The 21,211-nt window shown below is 35.5% G+C and overlaps 2 protein-coding genes across 2 annotated transcripts; one reads left to right on the top strand and one right to left on the bottom strand.

Moving 5' to 3' along the window:
• The first annotated feature begins 8,345 nt into the window (after window positions 1-8,345).
• LOC107823098 (putative folate-biopterin transporter 3) lies at window positions 8,346-17,319 on the top strand. Its single transcript, XM_075256592.1, has 5 exons — window positions 8,346-8,839; window positions 15,130-15,389; window positions 15,741-15,836; window positions 15,929-16,099; window positions 16,263-17,319. Exons 1-5 carry the CDS (start codon window positions 8,476-8,478, stop codon window positions 16,872-16,874), a joined length of 1,503 nt encoding a protein of 500 aa, XP_075112693.1. The 5' UTR covers window positions 8,346-8,475; the 3' UTR covers window positions 16,875-17,319.
• A 261-nt stretch (window positions 17,320-17,580) lies between these two features.
• LOC107823097 (aspartyl protease family protein At5g10770-like) lies at window positions 17,581-20,338 on the bottom strand. The gene is made up of 2 exons (XM_016649694.2): window positions 19,496-20,338; window positions 17,581-19,054 (listed from the first exon to the last, which is right to left on the bottom strand). The coding sequence occupies exons 1-2, from the start codon at window positions 19,665-19,667 to the stop codon at window positions 17,784-17,786; spliced, it is 1,443 nt and encodes a 480-aa protein (XP_016505180.1). The 5' UTR covers window positions 19,668-20,338; the 3' UTR covers window positions 17,581-17,783.
• Between the last annotated feature and the right edge of the window lie 873 nt (window positions 20,339-21,211).

Raw genomic sequence — 21,211 nt, forward strand, 5'->3', positions numbered from 1 at the left:
GTTGAGTTTTAACTGATGAGGAGATCAACAACAGTGAAGCTCTCAATTCCGTTTCTGCCCGAGCCTTCTCCTAACAGCTGCTTATGTTTATTTTTCGATGTCTTTGCTCTAACAGCTGCTGCACATATTTATAGTGCAGTCAACTATTAAGAGAATGACCAACCACCACTTATTTACTCATGGTGGAACATGCACTAGGCTGTTATGGAGCAAGCACTTGGCCATGGTGGGAGAAGCACTAGGCTGTTATGGAGCAAGCACTTGGCCATGGTGGGAGAAGCACTAGGCTGCCAATGGACAATGAAGCATGCACTTGGCTGAACTGGTGGGATTCTATCCACGGATTGGAAAACATCCGTTACAAAAACGGATAATATTACGTTAATATTTACTATTAACAAATAAATTTGATCCAAAAAATTAATCAATCAATCATTTGACCAAATCCGAAGCCGAAGCCGAAGCCAAAGCCAAAGCCGAGCCGAGCGAGCAACGACGACGGCATTGAGGCTTGCCTTCTTCTTAACTCTTTAAGAGCTACAAGAAGAGCAATTGTATATATACCCACCAAAAGCATTTTCCTCTTCCAATATAGGACAATGGCTCATTGTCAAGAGAGAGAAACTTAAATTTTACTCAAAAATTTCATTTTCCCTTCATTTTTCCTTCATTTTCCATTCACCCTCTTTTTAAGACTTTTTCATCTTAAAAAGAAACTCAACAGTTTTAATGGTAGTGAGTTGTTATGGGGCTGCTTTCGTTGCTACTGCTTATGGTTTGTTCTCCCTCTTCTTAGTTGCAAAATGAGTTTGTTAAATTTGTCGTTGTTTTGACAAATTAATTGGAGTTTATTCTTTATGATATTTGAAAGTTATGTATCAAATTTGAGCTCATTTAGAGTAGAGTTGGACATTGAATCGTTTGTTGGATTGTTGAAAATCGACAAACAAGATTATATTTCTGGGAAATTTACACTTCTAACTAATTAGTCTTAAGTCAATGTAAAAAGCTGTGTTTCAGATTAATTAGTCTAAACCGCATTTTATTCAAAAATTTGGTTGCACTTCACACTAATTAGTGTTAAGTACAATTTTAACACTTTGAAGGCTACGCTATATAACTTTAGACACGATTGTTTGAAGTTTCACTAGCCGGGGGGGGGGGGAGGGAGAACTTCAGTCGCAAATATTACTCGAAATTTGCTATCTTCGCGTCTGAAGTTTGCACTGTCACGAGGAGAATTTCATACACGAAAACTACCTAAAAATTTTTATTTTGGATGCGAATTTTTGGAACTTCAGACGCGATGTCTCAAGTATATTCCATAGTGAGTAAAGTTATAATAACTTTTTATGCAATACAAGTATAACCCGAAGACCGGATATATCTACACTTCCCCCTTTCTTTACGGCCTACCATAAGGGACATTGGCATTTGCACAAATTGGTCCTCTATTCTGACTCAATTAATTCAGTGATTTAATTCATTTGCAAAAAGAAATATTTGTCTAACTATTTTAAAAGTGAAATTTAGCTAATTTGACTAGGGACATAAATTAAAATCTGGCAATATTAAGATTCGCCAACCCTAAACTACCAACAACCCCCTACCGAAAAGAAAAAAAAAATTGCAAAAAAAAGGGCAAGTTAGCTACGTCCCTTTTACTTAGGGAGAAAATAGGGGACATTAGTCATTTAATTAGTAGATGTTTAAATGAAGCTAGTAGCTAACTACTCCCCAGGGTAACTATATTCTACTCCCTCCGTTCACTTGTCCGTAATAGATTTTGCACTCCCATTAAATTATATATATATTATAATAGTAGCACTTCAAAAAGTCATGAAAAATAATTTAAAAATGAATAGTCAATAATAAGGTAAAATAGAAAAAATATTTTTTATTCTTTTGATTTCTAAAATAAACAAATAAAAGTAAAAATATAATTTTAATGTAGTTAATAAATAAAAGTGAAGTATTTATAATTTTATAGTGCCATGTCACCGTTGCCGAAAATCATCTTTGGTGTGTAAACACTAAACACCTACTACCATTCCCGAGGAATATAAACTTATATGATAATTGATTACTTTGAGGAAAGTATAAAACAGAGACTACACTACATCCTTCATCCAATCATCCTATCCATTAAAATTACCTCAGTCCTCATGTTATTTTCATTTCAAAATTGGCATTTTTTTTCTTTGGCTTATTTGCTGAACTTTTTTCTCTTATATTCCCTTATTAATCATGGGAGGATTACATAGATTTACTATTTATGGTGATCATCAGGCCCCCCTTAATCAGTAGAACATGTAATACCTATATTCTAGTTGTATTTTGTTTTATTTTTTTCTCACTGTAAATTCATTGAAGCACCTTGAGCATGACTTCAACAATTAAAATATAAACATATACACAATTAATTTTATTTGTTTTACACAAATAACTAATTACTATATCTCACATATTCCTATCTAGTATTCCATCTCTTCTTAAAAAAAATTCTAAAGCCCATCTAAGCCCATAACCATTTTTGAGACCCCAAGACATTTAATATCACACTCGTTCCTTCCTTTCTCCTCGTTCTTGTCTCTTTTTTATTTCTTTTAATTGTTTTATTGAAAAAATTCCTTTTATTTTCTAAATTATGATTTTTCAACTTATTTTATAAATTTTATCCGTTGAATATGGGTTACAGATACATACCAAACGGTCCATTTGCATCTATACCCGTTTTTTGTGTCATGGTTTAACTTGTGTCCGCTTTCCAAAAAAAATTGCAAGCGTACTCGCTTTTTCGCATAACTTGAGCATACGGGGCTGAAGTAGCAAAGGCAATTACGCAAAACTTCAGCATTCTAGTAGTCGGGCCTGAAGTTCAGCTCTAGAGCTGAAGTTTTTGTTTTGTAACTGTCGAACTTCAGCTCTAAAGCTGAAGTTTTTGTTTGTAAGCTTCAGCTCTAGAGCTGAAGTTTTTGTGTTGTAACTGGGAAATTTCAGCTTTGGAGCTGAAGTTTTTGTGTTGTAACTGGGAAACTTCAGCTCTAGAGCTGAAGTTTTTGTATTGTAACTGGGAAACTTCAGCTCTAGAGCTGAAGTCTGAGGCAATCACTACAGTTTTTGGTGTTTCGCGGTTAATCAACTAGAAAGAAAAGAGAACTAAATAACTTCAGCTCTAGAGCTGAAGTTTTTGTTTTGTAACTGTCGAACTTCAGCTCTAGAGCTGAAGTTATTTAGTTCTCTTTTCTTTCTAGTGCTTGTGTGTTCCAGTTCTTTTCTTTCTTCTTTAGCTTCTGCTTTTTTGTCTTTCGTTTTGTAATTTTAAACTCCAGTTATTTCTTGCTTATTGAATTATTAATATTCTTGAATTCAAATTTTATTTTAAACAAGTTCCATTCTAAACCTACCTGATAAAGATAAAGAACTATCAATATAGAAGCGTATTCAGCATAAATTCTTATTATGAGTAGAACAACTTCAAAGGTATTATATTACAGAATACATATGTACATTTAAAGCAAACATAAATTGTTTCAATGTGTGCTGAGCACTAAAAATAAATACGTACTACATAAAAGGTAAATGTTAGAAGGAGGAGGGGAAAGGGAGCTGAAGTTATTTAATAAATGGGTACAAGTTAAAAGTTTTTTAAAAAATGGGTATAGGTTAAATTGGGGCGACCAAGTAGGGCGCCCCGTGCAATTTTTACATACCAAACGAGGCCAATTCAGTGTCGATCAAACACAACAAACAAGGGGCTCGTTATCTTATGGGATCTTTACATAAATAACTAGCTATATTTACTGTTTATTTTTTCTAGCCATATACCTAGCTTTTACATTGACTATACACAATTATGTACATATGATACATAAATTATGCATAACGGCTATTTTTAGTTTAAGCGATTGAATGGACGACTATTTGGATTAATTCTTCTTTTCTCTTAGGAATTTTTACATTCCTATGCCATATAGGAAACTATACTACCCTCAATGTTTATGGTTTGATATAATTACATTTAGTATACCTAATTACCAATTCTATATCATAAGATGTTTTAACTGTACATTAATTATACCTTATATCACTCCTAAATTTATGGTACCGTATATTCCTCCAAATCCCCACACCCCACGTTTCTCTCTCCCAACCCCACACCCTCACCCATGTATCACCACACACCTACGTTTCAAACCATTATGCTAAAACCAGAAAAATAATTGAAACCCTCTACCATTAATATCTAAAATCAAGGTTTTTTCTTCTACAACCAGTCAAAATTGAAGTCAAATCTTCAAAGTTCATACACATCAATAACTTTTGATGGTTATGATTTTGGGTTCCTTCAGTAATATAAGAGGGAAGGAAAAGAGAGCAGAAATTCTACCATTGACAGCCATTAAAAAGCTTTGAAGTTTTGAATTCAAATTTGGGTTTTCAAAAATTATTATTTATTTGGATTGGGTGTTGTTGTAAATAATTGGGAATATGGTTTGGAGTTTATATCTCAATTTTGAGGGGTTTTGGTGAAGATTAAACTTGGTTTTGACTGAATTTCAGATTGAAACTCGAAGAAGAAGAAGAAGAAGAAGAAGAAGAAGAAGACGACATAACATACATTATATTGCAGTAATTGTAGATAAATTGTAGACTGTTGTTTATTTATTTTTGAGCTTTTGTGTTGTTGTGTTAAAAGTTTTGACGGGAGCTTGTTATTCCACTTCGTCTATTTTGGAACTAACTTGTGCAGAGGAGAAGATGTTTTTTAAGTTATATATATTGCTATACCTTTAAATTCAAGAAAGTATGGTTATATTGTATTTAAAGAGGCATGAATTTGTAGAATAGGTTGAATGTGATGAATGAGTCAAATAAGACTCACAATGGCTTGTTTTTTACATTTAATCTACAATAAAACTACATATCATTTGACAAATTAATATGAAAATACAAAATTTCAATGTTTCTACAAATTATCTACAAAATATCAACAAACTGTTTATAACATAATTTATATTTATTTTCATTCATGTTCGTCTGGAACACTAAAGTTACTTGATATGCCAACATCTCCCGTTATAGAGGAATACAACTTATCTACAACTTTCACACATTATTTCCACCCAGTGAAATACAACTACAATAACATAAAACTTACATACAAATTTTATACAAAATTTATACAATATGTCTTTTGTACATTTTGTATCTGATTTATACATACTAAAAATAATTTTCATACAACTAATTATATATTATACAAATTATCTACAATTTTCGTACATTATTTCTACTAAGTCATATGCAACTACAATATAATACCACTTAAATATAATTTTTATACAATGTTGTTCAACTTTCATACAATAGTTAAATGAATAAAAGAAAAATAAATAAACAATAGAATATAATTTTTCTACAATTTAACTACAATTTATCTATAATTTTTCTACAATTTCTGCAATATAACGTATGTCGTGTCTTCTTCTTCGAGTTTCAATCCGAAATTCAGTCAAAACCAAGTCTAATCTTCACCAAAACCCCTCAAAATTGAGATATAAACTCCAAACCATATTCCCAATTATTTGCAACAACACCCAATCCAAACAAATAATGATTTTTGAAAATCCAAATTTGAATTCAAAGCTTCAAAGCTTTTTAATGGCTGTCAATGGTGGAATTGCTGCTCTTTTTTCCTTTGCTTTGTATTACTGAAATTTGGACATAATTGCGTTTGATGTAGAAGATTTAGTCGTTTTTGATTTGTGAAATTGTAGAAGAATAATCAATTCGTTTTTGAATTGTAGAAGAATAATTGCGTTTGATGTAGAGACGCTAAATTTGAAACGAAACCGATGAAGAAGATTAATGTGCGTGATTTGCGTTTGGAAGATCTGGAAGAATATTTAATCCCCCAATTTTAGCGCGCCTAAATAAGGAAGCTTACAGCTACAATGATTCCTTATTTAATGCATGGTCTATATTTTGTAGAAATACTATTAGCATGAAGGGTAATATGCAAACTATGAACATATTTGGTAATATAGTTTCCTATATGATATAGGAACGAAAATTTCCCTATCTCTTATAGTTATATCTAATTCGGGCCCAACAAAAATTAGTGGCCCGTGATTAGTAACTATTCTGGCCCATCATGCAATTGGATCAGTAAGGGGTTTTGCCTTAGTGGATCTAAAGTCTAACCAATTCAGGCTGAGACGAATAGGGGCATTTGCATTTATACCCGCTTTTTGTGTCACGTTTTAACTTGTGCTCGCTTTGCAAAAAACAATTGCAAGCGTACCCGCTTTTTCGCATAATTTCAGCATACGAGGCTGAAGTAGCAAAGGCAATCACGCAAAACTTCAGCATTCTAATAGCCGGGCCTGAAGTTCAGCTCTAGAGCTGAAGTTTTTGTTTTGTGAATGGCGAACTTCAGCTCTAGAGCTGAAGTTTTTGTTTTGTAACTCGCGAACTTCAGCTTTAGAGCTGAAGTTTTTGTTTTGTAACTGACGAACTTCAGCTCTAGAGCTGAAGTTTTTGTATTGTAACTGGTGAACTTCAACTCTATAGTTGAAGTTTTTGTTGTGTAATTGTCGAACTTCAACTCTAGAGCTGAAGTTTTTGTTTTGTAACTCTCGAACTTCAGCTCTAGAGCTGAAGTTTTTGTTTGTAACTGGCGAACTTCAGCTCTAGAGCTGGAGTTTTTAAAACCTTGAGTATGTACTGCTGAAGTTTCTATTTTTTGAGGAGGAAGATTGACCTTTCAAATTCCATATTCTAGGTATGGAGATGGCTTCATTGATTTATTCTGGATCGAAATGTCGAGGAACGCGCTACGGTTCTGCTTGACCATAGCGTCTCGACGATGGAGACGGTGTCAAGGGGGTTCAGAGAAATGCAAAAATATATTTGAGATTTAAACTAATGATGTAGAAAAATATTTTGAGCCACATCAACCATATCACAAAAAGGTTTTCTTATGTTACAATTATTTTAATTATGTATGGTAAGATGACTTCTGAGGAATTGAGTGAAGCCACAGAAGGAGAGATATTGTTACATCAATGTTAAGTTCCGGAGAGATATAGAGACCACTGGGAGAAGGAGGAGGAGAAATGAGGGCTGAAGTTGTTTAAAGTTTTTTAAAAAATGTGTATAGGTTAAATGGGGCGACCAAATAGGGCGCCCCGTGCAATTTTTACGACGAATACTTTCACATCATCTATGAAAGTGACATCAGATAGCCACTTTTAAGTATGTTGTTTAAAATATATCAACAACTTATAGTGTATTTAAAGATTAGCCAATTTCATTCAAACTTCAGGACACGACATCCTAGAATTTAAACCTCAAAGTTCAAACTTCAGGACATCGTGTCCAGAAGTTCGAATCTTATGTTCTAAATTTTAAATTAGTAGTTCAAAAATTCAGGAGCATCCTTAATTTGAAATTAGCAGCTCAAAAATTCAGGATACTAAGTCTTAAATTTCTAAATTCATGATACTTAGTCGTGAAGTTTGGATGAATTGGTTAACTTTAAATATATTGTAAATGTGGACATATTTTAAATAGCGGGTTTAAAAGTGGCTATTACTGCACTTCACCCACATCGTCCAAGTCCAATTTGTCGGTGGAAAGACACTAGGTAGCCACTTTGTTATTTAGGAATTAGCCAGCACATCCTGATTTTCAATTTTCCAGATCAACAAAATAAAATGAATTGTTTTGAAGTTAAGATTTTTAGTTCAAAATTTTAGGACAAAATAAGTATTGGTTAATCTCTAAATAGCATATCTAAGAATGATGGTTTATGCAACTACCCTCGACAAACACGGTGGAATCTTATTTATTTATTTTAAACATAGACTTAAGTTTTACATGCGTTTTTAAATACACTAAGGTCAATTAAAAGCAACTAGAGATAACCGTCTAACAAAATATAGTGAAGTGAGTAATTATAGAATCAGTATTAAATTACAATGATATTATAACAGTTGCTATATATATATATATATATATATATATATATATATATATATATATATATATATATCCCGCCTTGTCAGTTGATTCTTTTTTATTTGTCGGATGAAAAATATCTTATTTGTTTGGCTGAGAGGTAAAAGGCAAAATGGAGGAATTAAGAGCATTTATTTACCTTTCTATTTTGTTTAAGACCTTATAACTATCTAAGCAGGCTCAATAGTTTAGTAATATTTTCTCCTTCTTTCTCACATAGTTGAGTAACTTTTTACGTTATGTTTGAAATTTGTGGCAACTGAGAAAAGGACATATAAACAACTTATATATATATATTTTGTTTAACATGACGTACACTTTGTTTTTTTTATTCAATGTCTTCTTCTTTACTTGACTCTCCCAGTTTCCGTTGACTCTGTGAACTTCATTTTTGATCTGGATCTTACCAGCTTATCAATTCACTGAATAATAATAATAATTAGTTGAACAATGAGGGAAGAAGATGAACTTCCGTTAGAAGGACAACTACACAAAGAAAAGAGCCAAAAGAATAAAATGTTGGGACTAATTCTGAAACCATATTATTGGTTCAGAATGCTGTGTGATAAATTTCACTGGAGCTTTGTGTCAGGTGTGGTTATTATATATGGTATTAATCAGGGATTGAGTACAGGTCTAAGCAAGATTAGTACTCAGTATTATATGAAGGATGAGCAAAAGCTACAACCCTCTGAAGCTCAAATATATTCGGGAATAATTCAACTTCCTTGGATTGTGAAGCCTCTTTGGGGCCTTTTAACTGATACTCTTCCCATTAGAGGATACAGAAGGAGGCCTTACTTCATTCTTGCTGGTATGTGTTTTAGGTGGCAATAAAAGTTTACAAATTACCATTTGTATTTTTCAATAAAAATTGCTCTTTAAATTAATGATATCCGATTTGTTGTATTTAATCATCATCTTTGACTATGCCATTAGTTTAAATGGAGTAACATAGTCGATAAGGATTTATATAGCCGACAACTTGTTTGAGACTGAGGCGTAGTTGTTGTTGTGTTGATTTCCAAATTCGAACCTTAAGTTATGAACATTTAGGTTTGTTTGCTCAGACCAATAGCTTCTGAATTGAAATGTTGAAAAGATCAAATGTCTTGTTTAACTGGAAAATTTGGACCAAACATGACAACCGACTTAAAATCCTTGCGCTGGGTGGGGTTTTTTGATTGGGGACAAAGCTGTATATGAATACTGTAAATTAACTGAGCTCTTAATTTACAAAGTAGATAGGAATTAAACTAAATCTTCGTCTTCATTGGTTAACTTTTCATTACCTGTGATAATAAAGGTCTTATCAAATATTTTTATTAATGCCACTCCCCACTCCTTCAAGAGTTCGACTTACTCATACTGGATGTAAGCTATATACTTAGTTCTCCAGTAGCTGGTCTACCTCTAGAACCAGTGCATCACTAATAATAAGATGATGCCACCGTGACATGGAAGAATATGTACGGTATTATCCAACAGCAATGTCTCTAATTTACCTTTTTGTTGTAACTTCTTATGGATATGCACATATAGACACAGAGGAAAATTCAAAAGGCTGAGCAAGATAATATTTGTTGTCAGTGTTATGTAAACCAACTTATGGCTGTCTTGAATGTTGAAGTTTGGCAAAATGCCAAAGTCCCACATCGGTTGGGAGAAGAGTTGGGGGATTTTTCCTCCTATAAAAGAATGCCTAATGTTTAGGATTTAAACACACCTCTCATTTGCCTTCTCATTTGTTTAAGTCATTTGTATCTTCTCTCTTTAGTATATTTCACTTGTATTTTTGGATTGGAATAAAATATTGGTTGTGTCCGAGGAGTAGGCAACATTAGCCGAACCTCGTAAATTCTCGTGTTCCTTTTATTGTTGCTTTATTGTCTTATTTATTATTTGGTAGCTGTCATAATTTTTGGTATAGTAGTTGTGACTTATTCATACTATATACATTGGGCTTCCGCAACAATTGGTATCAGAGCCAAGGTACTGTCTAAGTATGCTCTGTGGTTGCAGCATAGTCTGATCTTCCACATCAGAAAAAATTTATCTTGGTAACTGAGTCAAGGTTCTGTCTGAGTATGCTCTGTGGTTGCAGCTTAGTCTGATCTTCTACATCAGAAAGGAAATAATCTTGATTTGTGTCGTCAACTATTAAATAATATTTGTGTCAAAGATGGGAGACAATAAACAAGAAGAATCTACATCAAGTGTCAACAATACGTCATCATTGACATCTTCGCTTATGACAAGAATTGTGTCAAATGCGAAATTTGCGGTAGAAATATTTGACGGGTCCGGACATTTTGGGATGTGGCAAGGCGAGGTTCTAGATGTCCTTTTTCAACAAGGGCTAGATCTGGCCATTGAAGAAAAGAAACCAGATGTTATTGGAGAAGAAGATTGGAAGATTCTCAACCGTGTTGCTTGCGGTACCATTCGATCCATACACAAAGGAAACTTCTGCAAGTAAATTATGGAAAGCATTGGAGGATAAATTTTTGAAGAAAAACAATCAAAATAAATTGTACATGAAGAAGAGACTGTTTCACTTTACCTATGTTCCTGGTACCACGATGAATGAACATATCACCAGTTTCAATAAGTTGGTCACAAATTTGCAAAATATGGATACAACTTATGATGATGGTGACTTGGCCTTGATGTTATTGGCGTCACTTCCTGATGAGTACGAGCACCTTGAAACTACTCTACTCCATGGAAATGACGAAGTTTCTCTCAGAGAAGTTTGTTCGGCTTTGTACAGCTATGAACAAAGAAAGCGAGAAAAACAGAAGGGCGGATAAGGAGAAACACTATTTGTGAGGGGTCGTCCTCAAAATCAAACGAGGACAAAGAAGGGAAGATCCAAGTCAAGATCCAGACCCAGCAAAGATGAATGTGCGTTTTGTCGAGAAAAAAGGCAATGGAAGAAAGACTGTCCGAAGTTGAAGAATAAGGCCAAACATAACAATGGAAAGGCCATTATGGATTCAAATGTAGCTGATTGTGAAGATCCAGACCCAGCAAAGATGAATGTACCTTTTGTCGAGAAAAAGGGCACTGGAAGAAAGACTGTCCGAAGTTGAAGAATAAGGCCAAACATAACAATGGAAAGTCCATTATGGATTCAAATGTAGCTGATTGTGATGATTCAGACTTCTCACTAGTTACAACAGAGCCATCAACATCATCAGACATATGGTTGATGAACTCGTCTTGTAGCTATCATATGTGTCCCAACAGGGACTGGTTTGTGGAATTTCAAGAAGGAGAATATGGAGTCATCCACACAGCGGATAACAGCCCTCTTACCTCATATGGCATTGGTTCAATACGATTAAGGAACCATGATGGAATGATCAGAACATTAACATATGTTCGATTTGTACCGGATTTGAAGAAGAATCTCATCTCTGTAGGAGCCCTAGAATCAAAAGGGTTCAAAATCATTGCAGAAAATGGAGTGATGAGAGTATGCTCCGGTGCACTAGTGGTAATGAAGGCTAATCGGAAGAATAATAATATGTACCGCTATCGTGGCAGTAAAGTTATTGGGACAACGACAGTGACATCCAGTGACGACAAAGAGGCAGAAGCAACCAAGCTATGACACATGCGCTTGGGACATGCTGAAGGAAAATCCTTGAAAACTCTATCAGATCAAGGATTGTTAAAAGGAGTAAAGGCTTGCAACTTGGAGTTTTGTGAGCATTGTGTCAAAGGGAAACACACAAGGGTTAAATTTGGTACAGCGATCCATAATACTAAAGGCATTTTGGATTATGTACACTCTGATGTTTGGGGTCCTTCCAAAACACTTTCATTGGGTGGGAAGCACTATTTTGTAACCTTTATTGATGATTTTTCCCGAAGAGTGTGAGTGTATACAATGAAAAGCAAAGATGAAGTGCTGGGAATTTTTCTCAAATGGAAGACGATGGTGGAGAATCAAACAGGCAGGAGGATCAAGTGAATTCGCACAGACAATGGAGGTGAATACAAAAATGATCATTTCAGTAAGGTCTATGAAAATGATGGCATCGTCCGACACTTCACTGTCAGACATACACCACAACAGAATGGAGTGGCAGAACGTATGAACCGGACCTTGCTGGAGAAGGTACGGTGTATGTTGTCCAATGCTGGCTTGGGCAAAGAATTTTGGGTTGAGGCAATTACATATGCATGCCACCTCATTAATCGTCTACCATCTGCTGCTATTGATGGCAAGACACCATTTGAAAAATGGTATGGAAAGTCTGCTGTAGATTATGACTCTTTGCACGTGTTTGGCTCAACTGCATATTATCATGTGACAGAGTCAAAATTGGATCCAAGGGCAAAGAAGGCTATTTTTATGGGAATTACTTCTGGAGTCAAAGGATATCGCTTATGGTGTCATATGACAAAGAAAGTAATATTCAGCAGGGATGTTACCTTTGATGAATCTGCTATGGTAAATAAGGTAACAGAAGATACCAAACAAAATGAAGGTGCTTCTAAGCAGGTGGAGTTTGAAGGAAAATTTATTTTTCCTACACAAGAAGCAGAGGAGGAAACAAATGAAGATTACCCTCTGGAAGGAGAGCCAGTAGAGGAGATTCCAACTCAGGAACCTCAACAACAACTTGAATCAATAGCAACCAACAGGCCAAAAAGAACAATAACGAAACCTGTTCGTCTTATAGAGACGGTTGTTTGTGCAACCTCAATTGTAGCTGATGATGTTCCGACCACTTACAAAGACGCTGTCCAAAGTTCAGAAGAAGATAAGTGGAGGATTGCCATGAATGATGAAATACAGTTCCTTCATCATAATCATACATGGAGATTGGCCAATCTCCCGAAGGGAAAGAAAGCAATTGGGTGCAAATGGGTATTTGCAAAGAAAGAAGGATTTCCTAACCAAGTAGATGTTCGCTACAAAGCAAGATTGGTGGCCAAAGGATATGCTCAAAAGGAGGGAATTGATTACAATGAAGTATTTTCTCCAGTTGTAAAACATTCCTCCATTAGAATTATGTTGGCTTTGGTAGCACAATTGGATTTGGAACTAGTTCAGATGGATGTAAAAACTGCGTTTACATGGAAACTTGAAGGAGGAAATCTACATGACTCAGCCAGAAGGATTCAAAGTTGCTGGAAAAGAAAATATGGTATGCAAACTTGAAAAATCGTTGTACGGATTGAAACAATCTTTTAGACAATGGTACAAGCAATTTGACTAGTTTATGTTGCGGCAAGGGTACAAGAGAAGCAAATACGATCATTGTGTGTATTTGCGCAAGCTTAAAGATGGTTCCTTTGTATATCTTCTCCTATATGTTGATGATATGTTGATAGCTTCCACGAATTTGGAAGAAATTGATAAGTTGAAGATTCAACTGAAGAAGGAGTTCGAGATGAAGGATCTAGGTGAGGCAAAGAAAATTCTTGGCATGGAGATAATAAGAGATAGACGTTCAAAGAAACTCTGTTTATCTCAGAAAGAATATTTGAAGAGAGTACTACAACGTTTTGGCATAGATGACAAGACTAAGCCAGTTAGTACTCCACTTGCTCCCCATTTTAAGCTGAGTACTACTATGTCGCCAAAGGATGAAGCTGAACGAGAGTATATGTCAAAGGTACCATACGCAAATGCTGTTGGTAGCTTGATGTATGCAATGGTCTGTACGAGACCTGACATTTCACAAGCTGTTGGAGTTATTAGCAGATATATGCATAATCCAAGAAAGGAGCATTGGCAAGCTGTGAAGTGGATTCTACGGTATATTCATAATACTGTAGATGTTGGGTTAGTTTTTGAGCAGGAAGACAATCAGTCTGTAGTTGGATATTGTGATTCAGATTTTGCGGGTGATCTGGACAAACGAAGATCAACTACTGGTTATGTGTTTACTTTTGCAAAGGCACCAGTTAGTTGGAAGTCTACTTTGCAGTCAACAGTTGCTTTGTCTACAACAGAGGCAGAGTATATGGCTATTACAGAGGCTGTGAAGGAGGCAATTTGGCTTCAAGGATTGCTAAAGGAGCTTGGTATTGAACAAAAAGGTATCACAATTTTTTGTGATAGTCAAAGTGCTATTCAATTAGCGAAGAACCAAGTTTATCATGCAAGGACGAAGCACATTGATGTTCGGTATCATTTTGTACGAGAAATCATAGAAGAAGGTGGAGTCACGATGAAGAAAATTCATACTACAGAGAATCCTGCTGATATGCTGACAAAAGTGGTGACTACGATCAAGTTTCAACATTGTTTGGATTTGATCAACATTGTTGAACACTGAAGATTGAAGATGAAGACACAACCAAAATTTGTTATTGAGAGAGAATTGAAGATGTGGAATTTTGCCAAGGTGGAGATTTGTTGAAGTTTGGCAAAATGCCAAAGTCCCACATCGGTTGGGAGAAGAGTCGGGGGGATTTTTTCCCCTATAAAAGAAGGCCTAATGTTTAGGATTTAAACACACCTCTCATTTGCCTTCTCATTTGTTTAAGGCATTTGTATCTTCTCTCTTTAGTATTATTTCACTTGTATTTTTGGAGTGGAATAAAATATTGGTTGTGTCCGAGGAGTAGGCAAAATTAGCCGAACCTCGTAAATTCTGGTGTTCCTTTTATTGTTGCTTTATTGTCTTATTTATTATTTGGTGGCTGTCATAATTTTTGGTATAGTAGTTGTGACTTATTCACACTATATACATTTGACTTCCGCAACATTAAATGCTAAGATATTTGATTGCTCATCGCTATCATAGCAAATCTACTTTTCTGTAAGTTGTTGTGCTTCTGCTAAAAATAACATTACATTTATCGGTGTTCCTGTACTCTATAAGAGACATACTATATGGTATTGAATTAATAATCCCAAATAGAGTGGAATGGATATAGAGCATTCATAAATTGACCCCCATTAGTTGTGTATTGAGTCATCTTTGAGTGACTGATTAGTTATCTTTTCTAGAATGTAGAAATAGCTTGTTGCTTTATAGTTGGTTTAAAGAATTTACTTTATCCAATTTCAGATGTTGAGTTGTCAAATAACAGACAGAAAAGAATTCTTTTGACTTGCCTCCCTTTGTTCTTTAGGTTTTCTTGGTGCTTTTGCCATGCTCAGTTTGTCATTCGGCGACAAGTTACAACTTGCATCTGCTTTGTTGTGCCTAATGGGTGGTAGTGCTGCGCAGGCAGTAGCAGATGTTACTATTGATGCATGTGTCACAGAGAACAGTATAAGCCATCCTTCTCTTGCCAGTGACATGCAAAGCTTGTGTGGAGTAAGCTCTTCAGTGGGGCAACTGATTGGGTACACTCTCAGTGGCTTTTTGGTTCATCTAATTGGATCTAAGGTTTGGTATCGCTGGCTTAATTCGATCATTATCGATGGAATATTGCTTCTGTTTTAATTTGCATTTTGCTAATTGGCTAATCATTTATCAAGACTGATTGTTCTTGATTTGTTTAATGAATCTTGACAAATGCTTTTTCCTGTTAGATGAAACTACTGTATATTATTCAGATATATTGGTTTGTTAATATCCATAAGTGTTTATGGCTTCATTAATCTTTTTGTTGGCTTAACCTACTCTAGCTTACGTCTAGAATGAACATAATGATGTTGTCACGAGTAACCTGAATTACTTGTCATTGCCTCTTGTCACTTGATATTTCCTTGTCTCCTGATAAATATTATCTGGTAGGGAGTGTTCGGAGTTTTAAGCATTCCAGCTGCGCTGGTAATTTTGGTAGGAATGATGCTGCACGAACCGTTTATACACAATGTTGCATACAGGCAGGTATATTGGAACCTCATATTGCCCTGTGCTCAGCTTAGGACAGTTCTTGATCTTTTTATATTTGTATTGTGAAATTATGTTTCTGCAAACAGGTAGGTCAAAAGTTCTTGGATGCTTGTAAGGCTATGTGGATGGCACTGAAATGCGAGAATGTGTGGAGGCCATGTCTATACATGTACATTTCCCTTGCATTGAGTTTGCATATTCACGAGGGAATGTTTTACTGGTATACAGATGCAAAGGATGGCCCATTGTTCTCAAAGGTACTTGAACTTTTATCCATTCAAATCTTGTTTGTCGACAACTTTGTGATTCAAGATCTTACCTCTTGCTCATGACTTTGCATATTCCTTATTTTTCTTCTTATGGAGTTGGAAAATAACATCTTAATCACAGAGTATCAATCCATTTTCGACATTTATGCAGGAGATTGTAGGTACAATATCCTCTGTTGGTGCAGTAGGCTATCTTCTCGGAGTTCTCCTCTACCAGAATTCTTTTAAAAACCATCCTTTTCGTTTCGTACTTTTTTGGTCTCAGCTATTATATGGCGCTTCAGGACTGCTGGATTTGATATTGATATCACGAGTAAACCTGCAGTTTGGAATCCCTGATTATGTTGTTGCTGTATGCGATGCAGCAATTTCTCATATGATCGGGCGTCTCAGATGGATGCCTCTTCTAGTACTCAGTTCAAAGCTTTGCCCTTCTGGCATTGAAGGAACTTTCTTCGCTTTGCTAATGTCAATTGATCATGTTGGTAGTCTCACAGCATCTTGGGCTGGAGGCCTTTTACTTCACACCTTGAATGTCACAAGGACTCAATTTGACAACCTTTGGATAGCAGTAGTTATCCGGAGCATTTCGAGGGTCCTTCCAATTGGCCTTCTATTTTTGGTGCCAAGCAGTGATCCCACTGCTTCTATTCTACCAACTGAGATGTTGAATAGGAAAAAGGGCGACGATAACTTGGGCGCTCAAAAGCTGGAGATGACTCCACTAGTAACCAATGTCGATCAACATTTAGTGGATTCATAAGTGCAATAGTAGGGAAAGTAAACTCCACCATTCTGGTGTGCAAATGTGTTTTGTCTCTCCTACAAGAAATATGGATCTACTAGCTTTCTGGTAAAGAAGTTAGAGCACACTGAACAAAGTTATTTACCTGGTATGGCTCAACTTGATGTTAACCATTTGTATTTTGTACCATTCTAGCAAATGAGTCTATCGGAAACAGCCTCTCCGCCCGTCCAGGGGAGGGGCAAGGCTGCGCAAATCTCACTCTCCCCAGACCCAACTTGTGGGAATACACTGGGTCGTTGTTGTTGTTGTTGTTACCATTCTAGCAAATGACCTTGTAAATTTGTTTTTATGAAGTAGTACTTGTGAATCCAGCTCAAGAATTGAAACATGCTACTGTGGGTTGGCTCTGGTATTGTTGTGATTTCGAGGATAAAAAGGAATCATTTTCTTGGCTCTGTCATTTTTCTTTCCTGCCACAACCTACGGACCACAGGCTCGGTTGTCGAGACATTCTATCGGGGGCCTGATGCCTGTTTTTATATGCTTGTAAAGAATATGCTAATTTGTATTCTTTCCTATAAAACTTTTGATTTTGATAAGATGATTAAGCATCAGTATTTTCTGACTCACCTAAAGCAAAATTCACTTATCATCTTCTCTTTGTACATACAACTTAGTAGTGTTGTTATTATAGAGAAAAACAATTGAGGTTCCTCTCTTGTAGTCAATATGCTGTTTTCACATTTTATGAAAGGATTGAACTGTTACATAAGTTTAAGGGATATTTTACATAACAATAACTACCAACCATAATATCTGTATCTTCCTCCATATATAAAGCTCCAATAGTTATCTCTGTCTAGCAAAATACTAAAGATATTATCGCCAACGAGTCATTATTGGCCTTAGATATTTTCTGTCAATCTACATGAAACTGCAGGTTTCTTTTGCAAATCCAACTTGTGACTGCTTTGTGTCATATATGACCCTAGTGTTTCTCTGCTGAAAATTTCCAATAATTCCAGTCTCATCTTCATATTGTAGGCTTGCCAAAGCCAAACATACCTGAGATGCATCACTCTTCACAAAATAGAAAACACCAGCAACATCCACTTCCATCTCAGCACCGCCGTCAAAATATATTTTAATGGTTGGAATGTTCACTTCTTCATATGCAGAGAGGTCAAAACAAGTGTCAAGAATTGAATAACCTTGTGCAAAAGGGTATCCTGAAAATTGTTTCAAGAACTCAGCTTTAACAGCTTTGTAAATGGAAGGAGGAAGCCTTGTAATAACTGTGCCAGAATCAATGAGAAATCCACTTTGGCCAAAACTTGAATCTTGAACAACAACTCCACCTATAGTCATCCCAGTTAGATTGAGAAAATAGAAGCTAAAAAGCTGTGGATTTGGAACCATTTTAGTGTAAGAGATTGGTGTAGAGTTCTTGAAAACTGAAGCATCACCACCAAATACTAGTGAACCAGAGGACTCTGCGTCAGTTGAAGGCAAACAATACGAGAAAACGCCACCAAACACATTAGAAGTTTGAGATATTAAGGAAAGATCACTCCTTCCAAGTCCCATAAGACCTGAAGCTAAACCAAACAGACCTCTATTATTCCTACCACAGCCAAAAACAAAATTGTCAACTGAACTATTTCCAAGAACCAAATGCTCCTGGCCAAGTTCACCCTTAGTGTATGATCCATCTCCATAACTTACAAGGTAATTACAAGCTTGTGAATTAGTACCACATAATCCTGAATTCCCGGTTGCAGATACAAGAGATTGACAGGCTGATGAATTACATACAACTGATCGATAAGAAGATGAAAATGAGGGGTTGAAAAGAGGTTCTGGTTGATTGTAACACAATCTACAAGGTTGGCATTGAACCCAAGTAAGATCACTTCCTGTGTCTACAATTACTGTCATATTTCGACCGCCTAATGTCACTGTGACAATGTAATTTAGAGTCTGCATTGTGACACCTGAAGTGATAGGAATTCGGGTGGTCTGTGATAAAGTTTCAACTTGTTGAGAACTAATGTTCTTGATATGTGATTGCATTGACCGAACTCGAATATCATCAGCTACTAATTGTTTCTTCAGCCTTCCATTCAAGTCATCTCTTGATCTAGAGCAGTAATCTTTGTGCTTCATTTCTAATATTGTTGCCCCATTTTCACTTCCTGGAAAACCACAGATGACGACAATTAACAACACGTACTGGTCATATAGTCAGAGACGGATTCAGGATTTTTGAAGGATTTATACCTTCAAGATTGAAGGTAATTCTTAACACTGAACTCATTACAGTACTTTGAATTTAAGAGTTCCTAATTTAATATTGAATGAAATTCTAGTAGGTTTTCACATATATATAAATAGCCTACATCAACCTCTGCACATACTGCTTTTAGGATATAGGGATTAGAGAAGCAATAATTGTGTTAATTAGATGACTTAAAGCATGAAAAGTGGCTGAATATATGATAGCAGATCCCAAGAAAGAGTTTGATAACATTGATATGAGAAAAGCTAAACAACCACTAATATACACTACAGTATATGATATAAAAAATGATTAGCTCAAGCTACAATGTCTTTGTTTTTTATGTGCACAAACTCACTTGATTTTTGAGATGAACAACTTGGTCCATAATGGCTGTGTTGTATCCTTTGAAGTGTTTTGAGTGGGAGAAGTAGTTCATTATCTGCATGACCAAATGCTCCATTTCCAGAAGAAGTGAAGAATAGTACAAAAAGCAGAAGACAAAGAATGGAATATTGGCAAAGTGACATTGTTTTTTTAAAGTTCTACAATTGCAGCTTTTGAAGATGAACTCAACAAAGGTTTAAAAACATAGAAGGAGGAGGAGGAGAAGAGAGTAGAGCTAAGCTAAGACTAAGAGAATGAGATTCTTAGGAGTTGGACAGTAGGCAAGAGAACAAAAGGAAAGTGGCTGGCAAAAAGAGGACCCCACAAATGCATGAGAAATTATTGGGATTTCACGTGCAGATACTTGGGAAAAATAAAGTGATTTTTGTAAATTGTTTGTGGAGACAATGGACTTAGCTTTCATTGAGCTTGTCGTTCAGAAATTACATTTTATTGGTTGTCCTAAGACTTCCATGGATAAGGACTCTCCCCCTCCACGAACAAGAGTCGTAGTAGGGTGTAAGATCTCCTTCATCTTTAACTAGAGGGTTCAAGTTCGAGCTCTGGGCATAAAATCGTCTTTGTTAGGATTGCATTTTGTTCCTCAATATGGAACTTCCTGGCGCGAATTCGAATTTAGTCGAACTCTAAAAAAAGACTCTTCCTCCGGGGAATCAACTGTCCCAACCCACAAACTTACCAAACGTACAGTACTGCACAGAAACAATACAAGGCTAACTTAGCTTTGTTTTGGATGATTTTTGGGTGGACACAATGTTGGGGCTCGTGTCCTTTCCCATTTTCCATTAGGATTTATAATGAATCATTATACTATCAATGTAATTTAAACATGTTATGTATCAAGTAAGTACTAATATTCAATTACTTTTTAAATACTCAATATTATTGTACAAATATTTTCTACACCACCAGTATATCTTTCTCTTAATGCCCAAAATGTAGAGTACTTATAGTCTTTGGGTACGTTCTTCCGAGGTTTTCCTCCTATGTATAGGTAAAATTGCTAGTCAAACTTTTCTATGTATTGTTACCAAAGATAAAGCCAATCCATTTCTCCCTTCCCCCCCCCCCCCCCCCATATTTGTTTTTTTGGAGGGACTTGAAAAGCCAAAAGTACACATTCCCTTTGACAGATTTCTTGAATATAATATGGCAAACAATTTCATTTACTTGAATTGATAATGGCAAACACACACAACATTAATAAACCTTTCACATATATTGGCCTCAGCAGCTATAACAAATCCAAACTTCGTAATTCTTCAAAATTATTGCGGAATTATTTGATCACATGTATTTCTCATAATAATTAATTACTATAAGCTTAGTTTAAGTTTTCAAATTTGCTATAATAACTTCTAAATTGACGTTAAAGTACGGATTTTTTTTTTCTCACTTCATATTCTAAATAAATCAAATGACCCACCCACCAATAAAGACCCCGACATGAGCACATATTATATAGAGAAAGAAATTAAAGCAAATAAAGCTGTATCCAATAAAAAACCGATGTCTGCATTACTGAAAGCAACTTGCAATATTATAAATCATAGGTACGGAGAGAAGTCATCAATTTTTTTTTGCCTTTAAATAGCGTTGTGAGTTCACGAGTTTGAACATACTATCGTTATTAATATTATATATATATATGTATTTTTTTTGGATT

The sequence above is a fragment of the Nicotiana tabacum genome, chromosome 6, assembly GCF_000715075.1.
Source record: "Nicotiana tabacum cultivar K326 chromosome 6, ASM71507v2, whole genome shotgun sequence".
NCBI classification, from domain to species: domain Eukaryota; kingdom Viridiplantae; phylum Streptophyta; class Magnoliopsida; order Solanales; family Solanaceae; genus Nicotiana; species Nicotiana tabacum.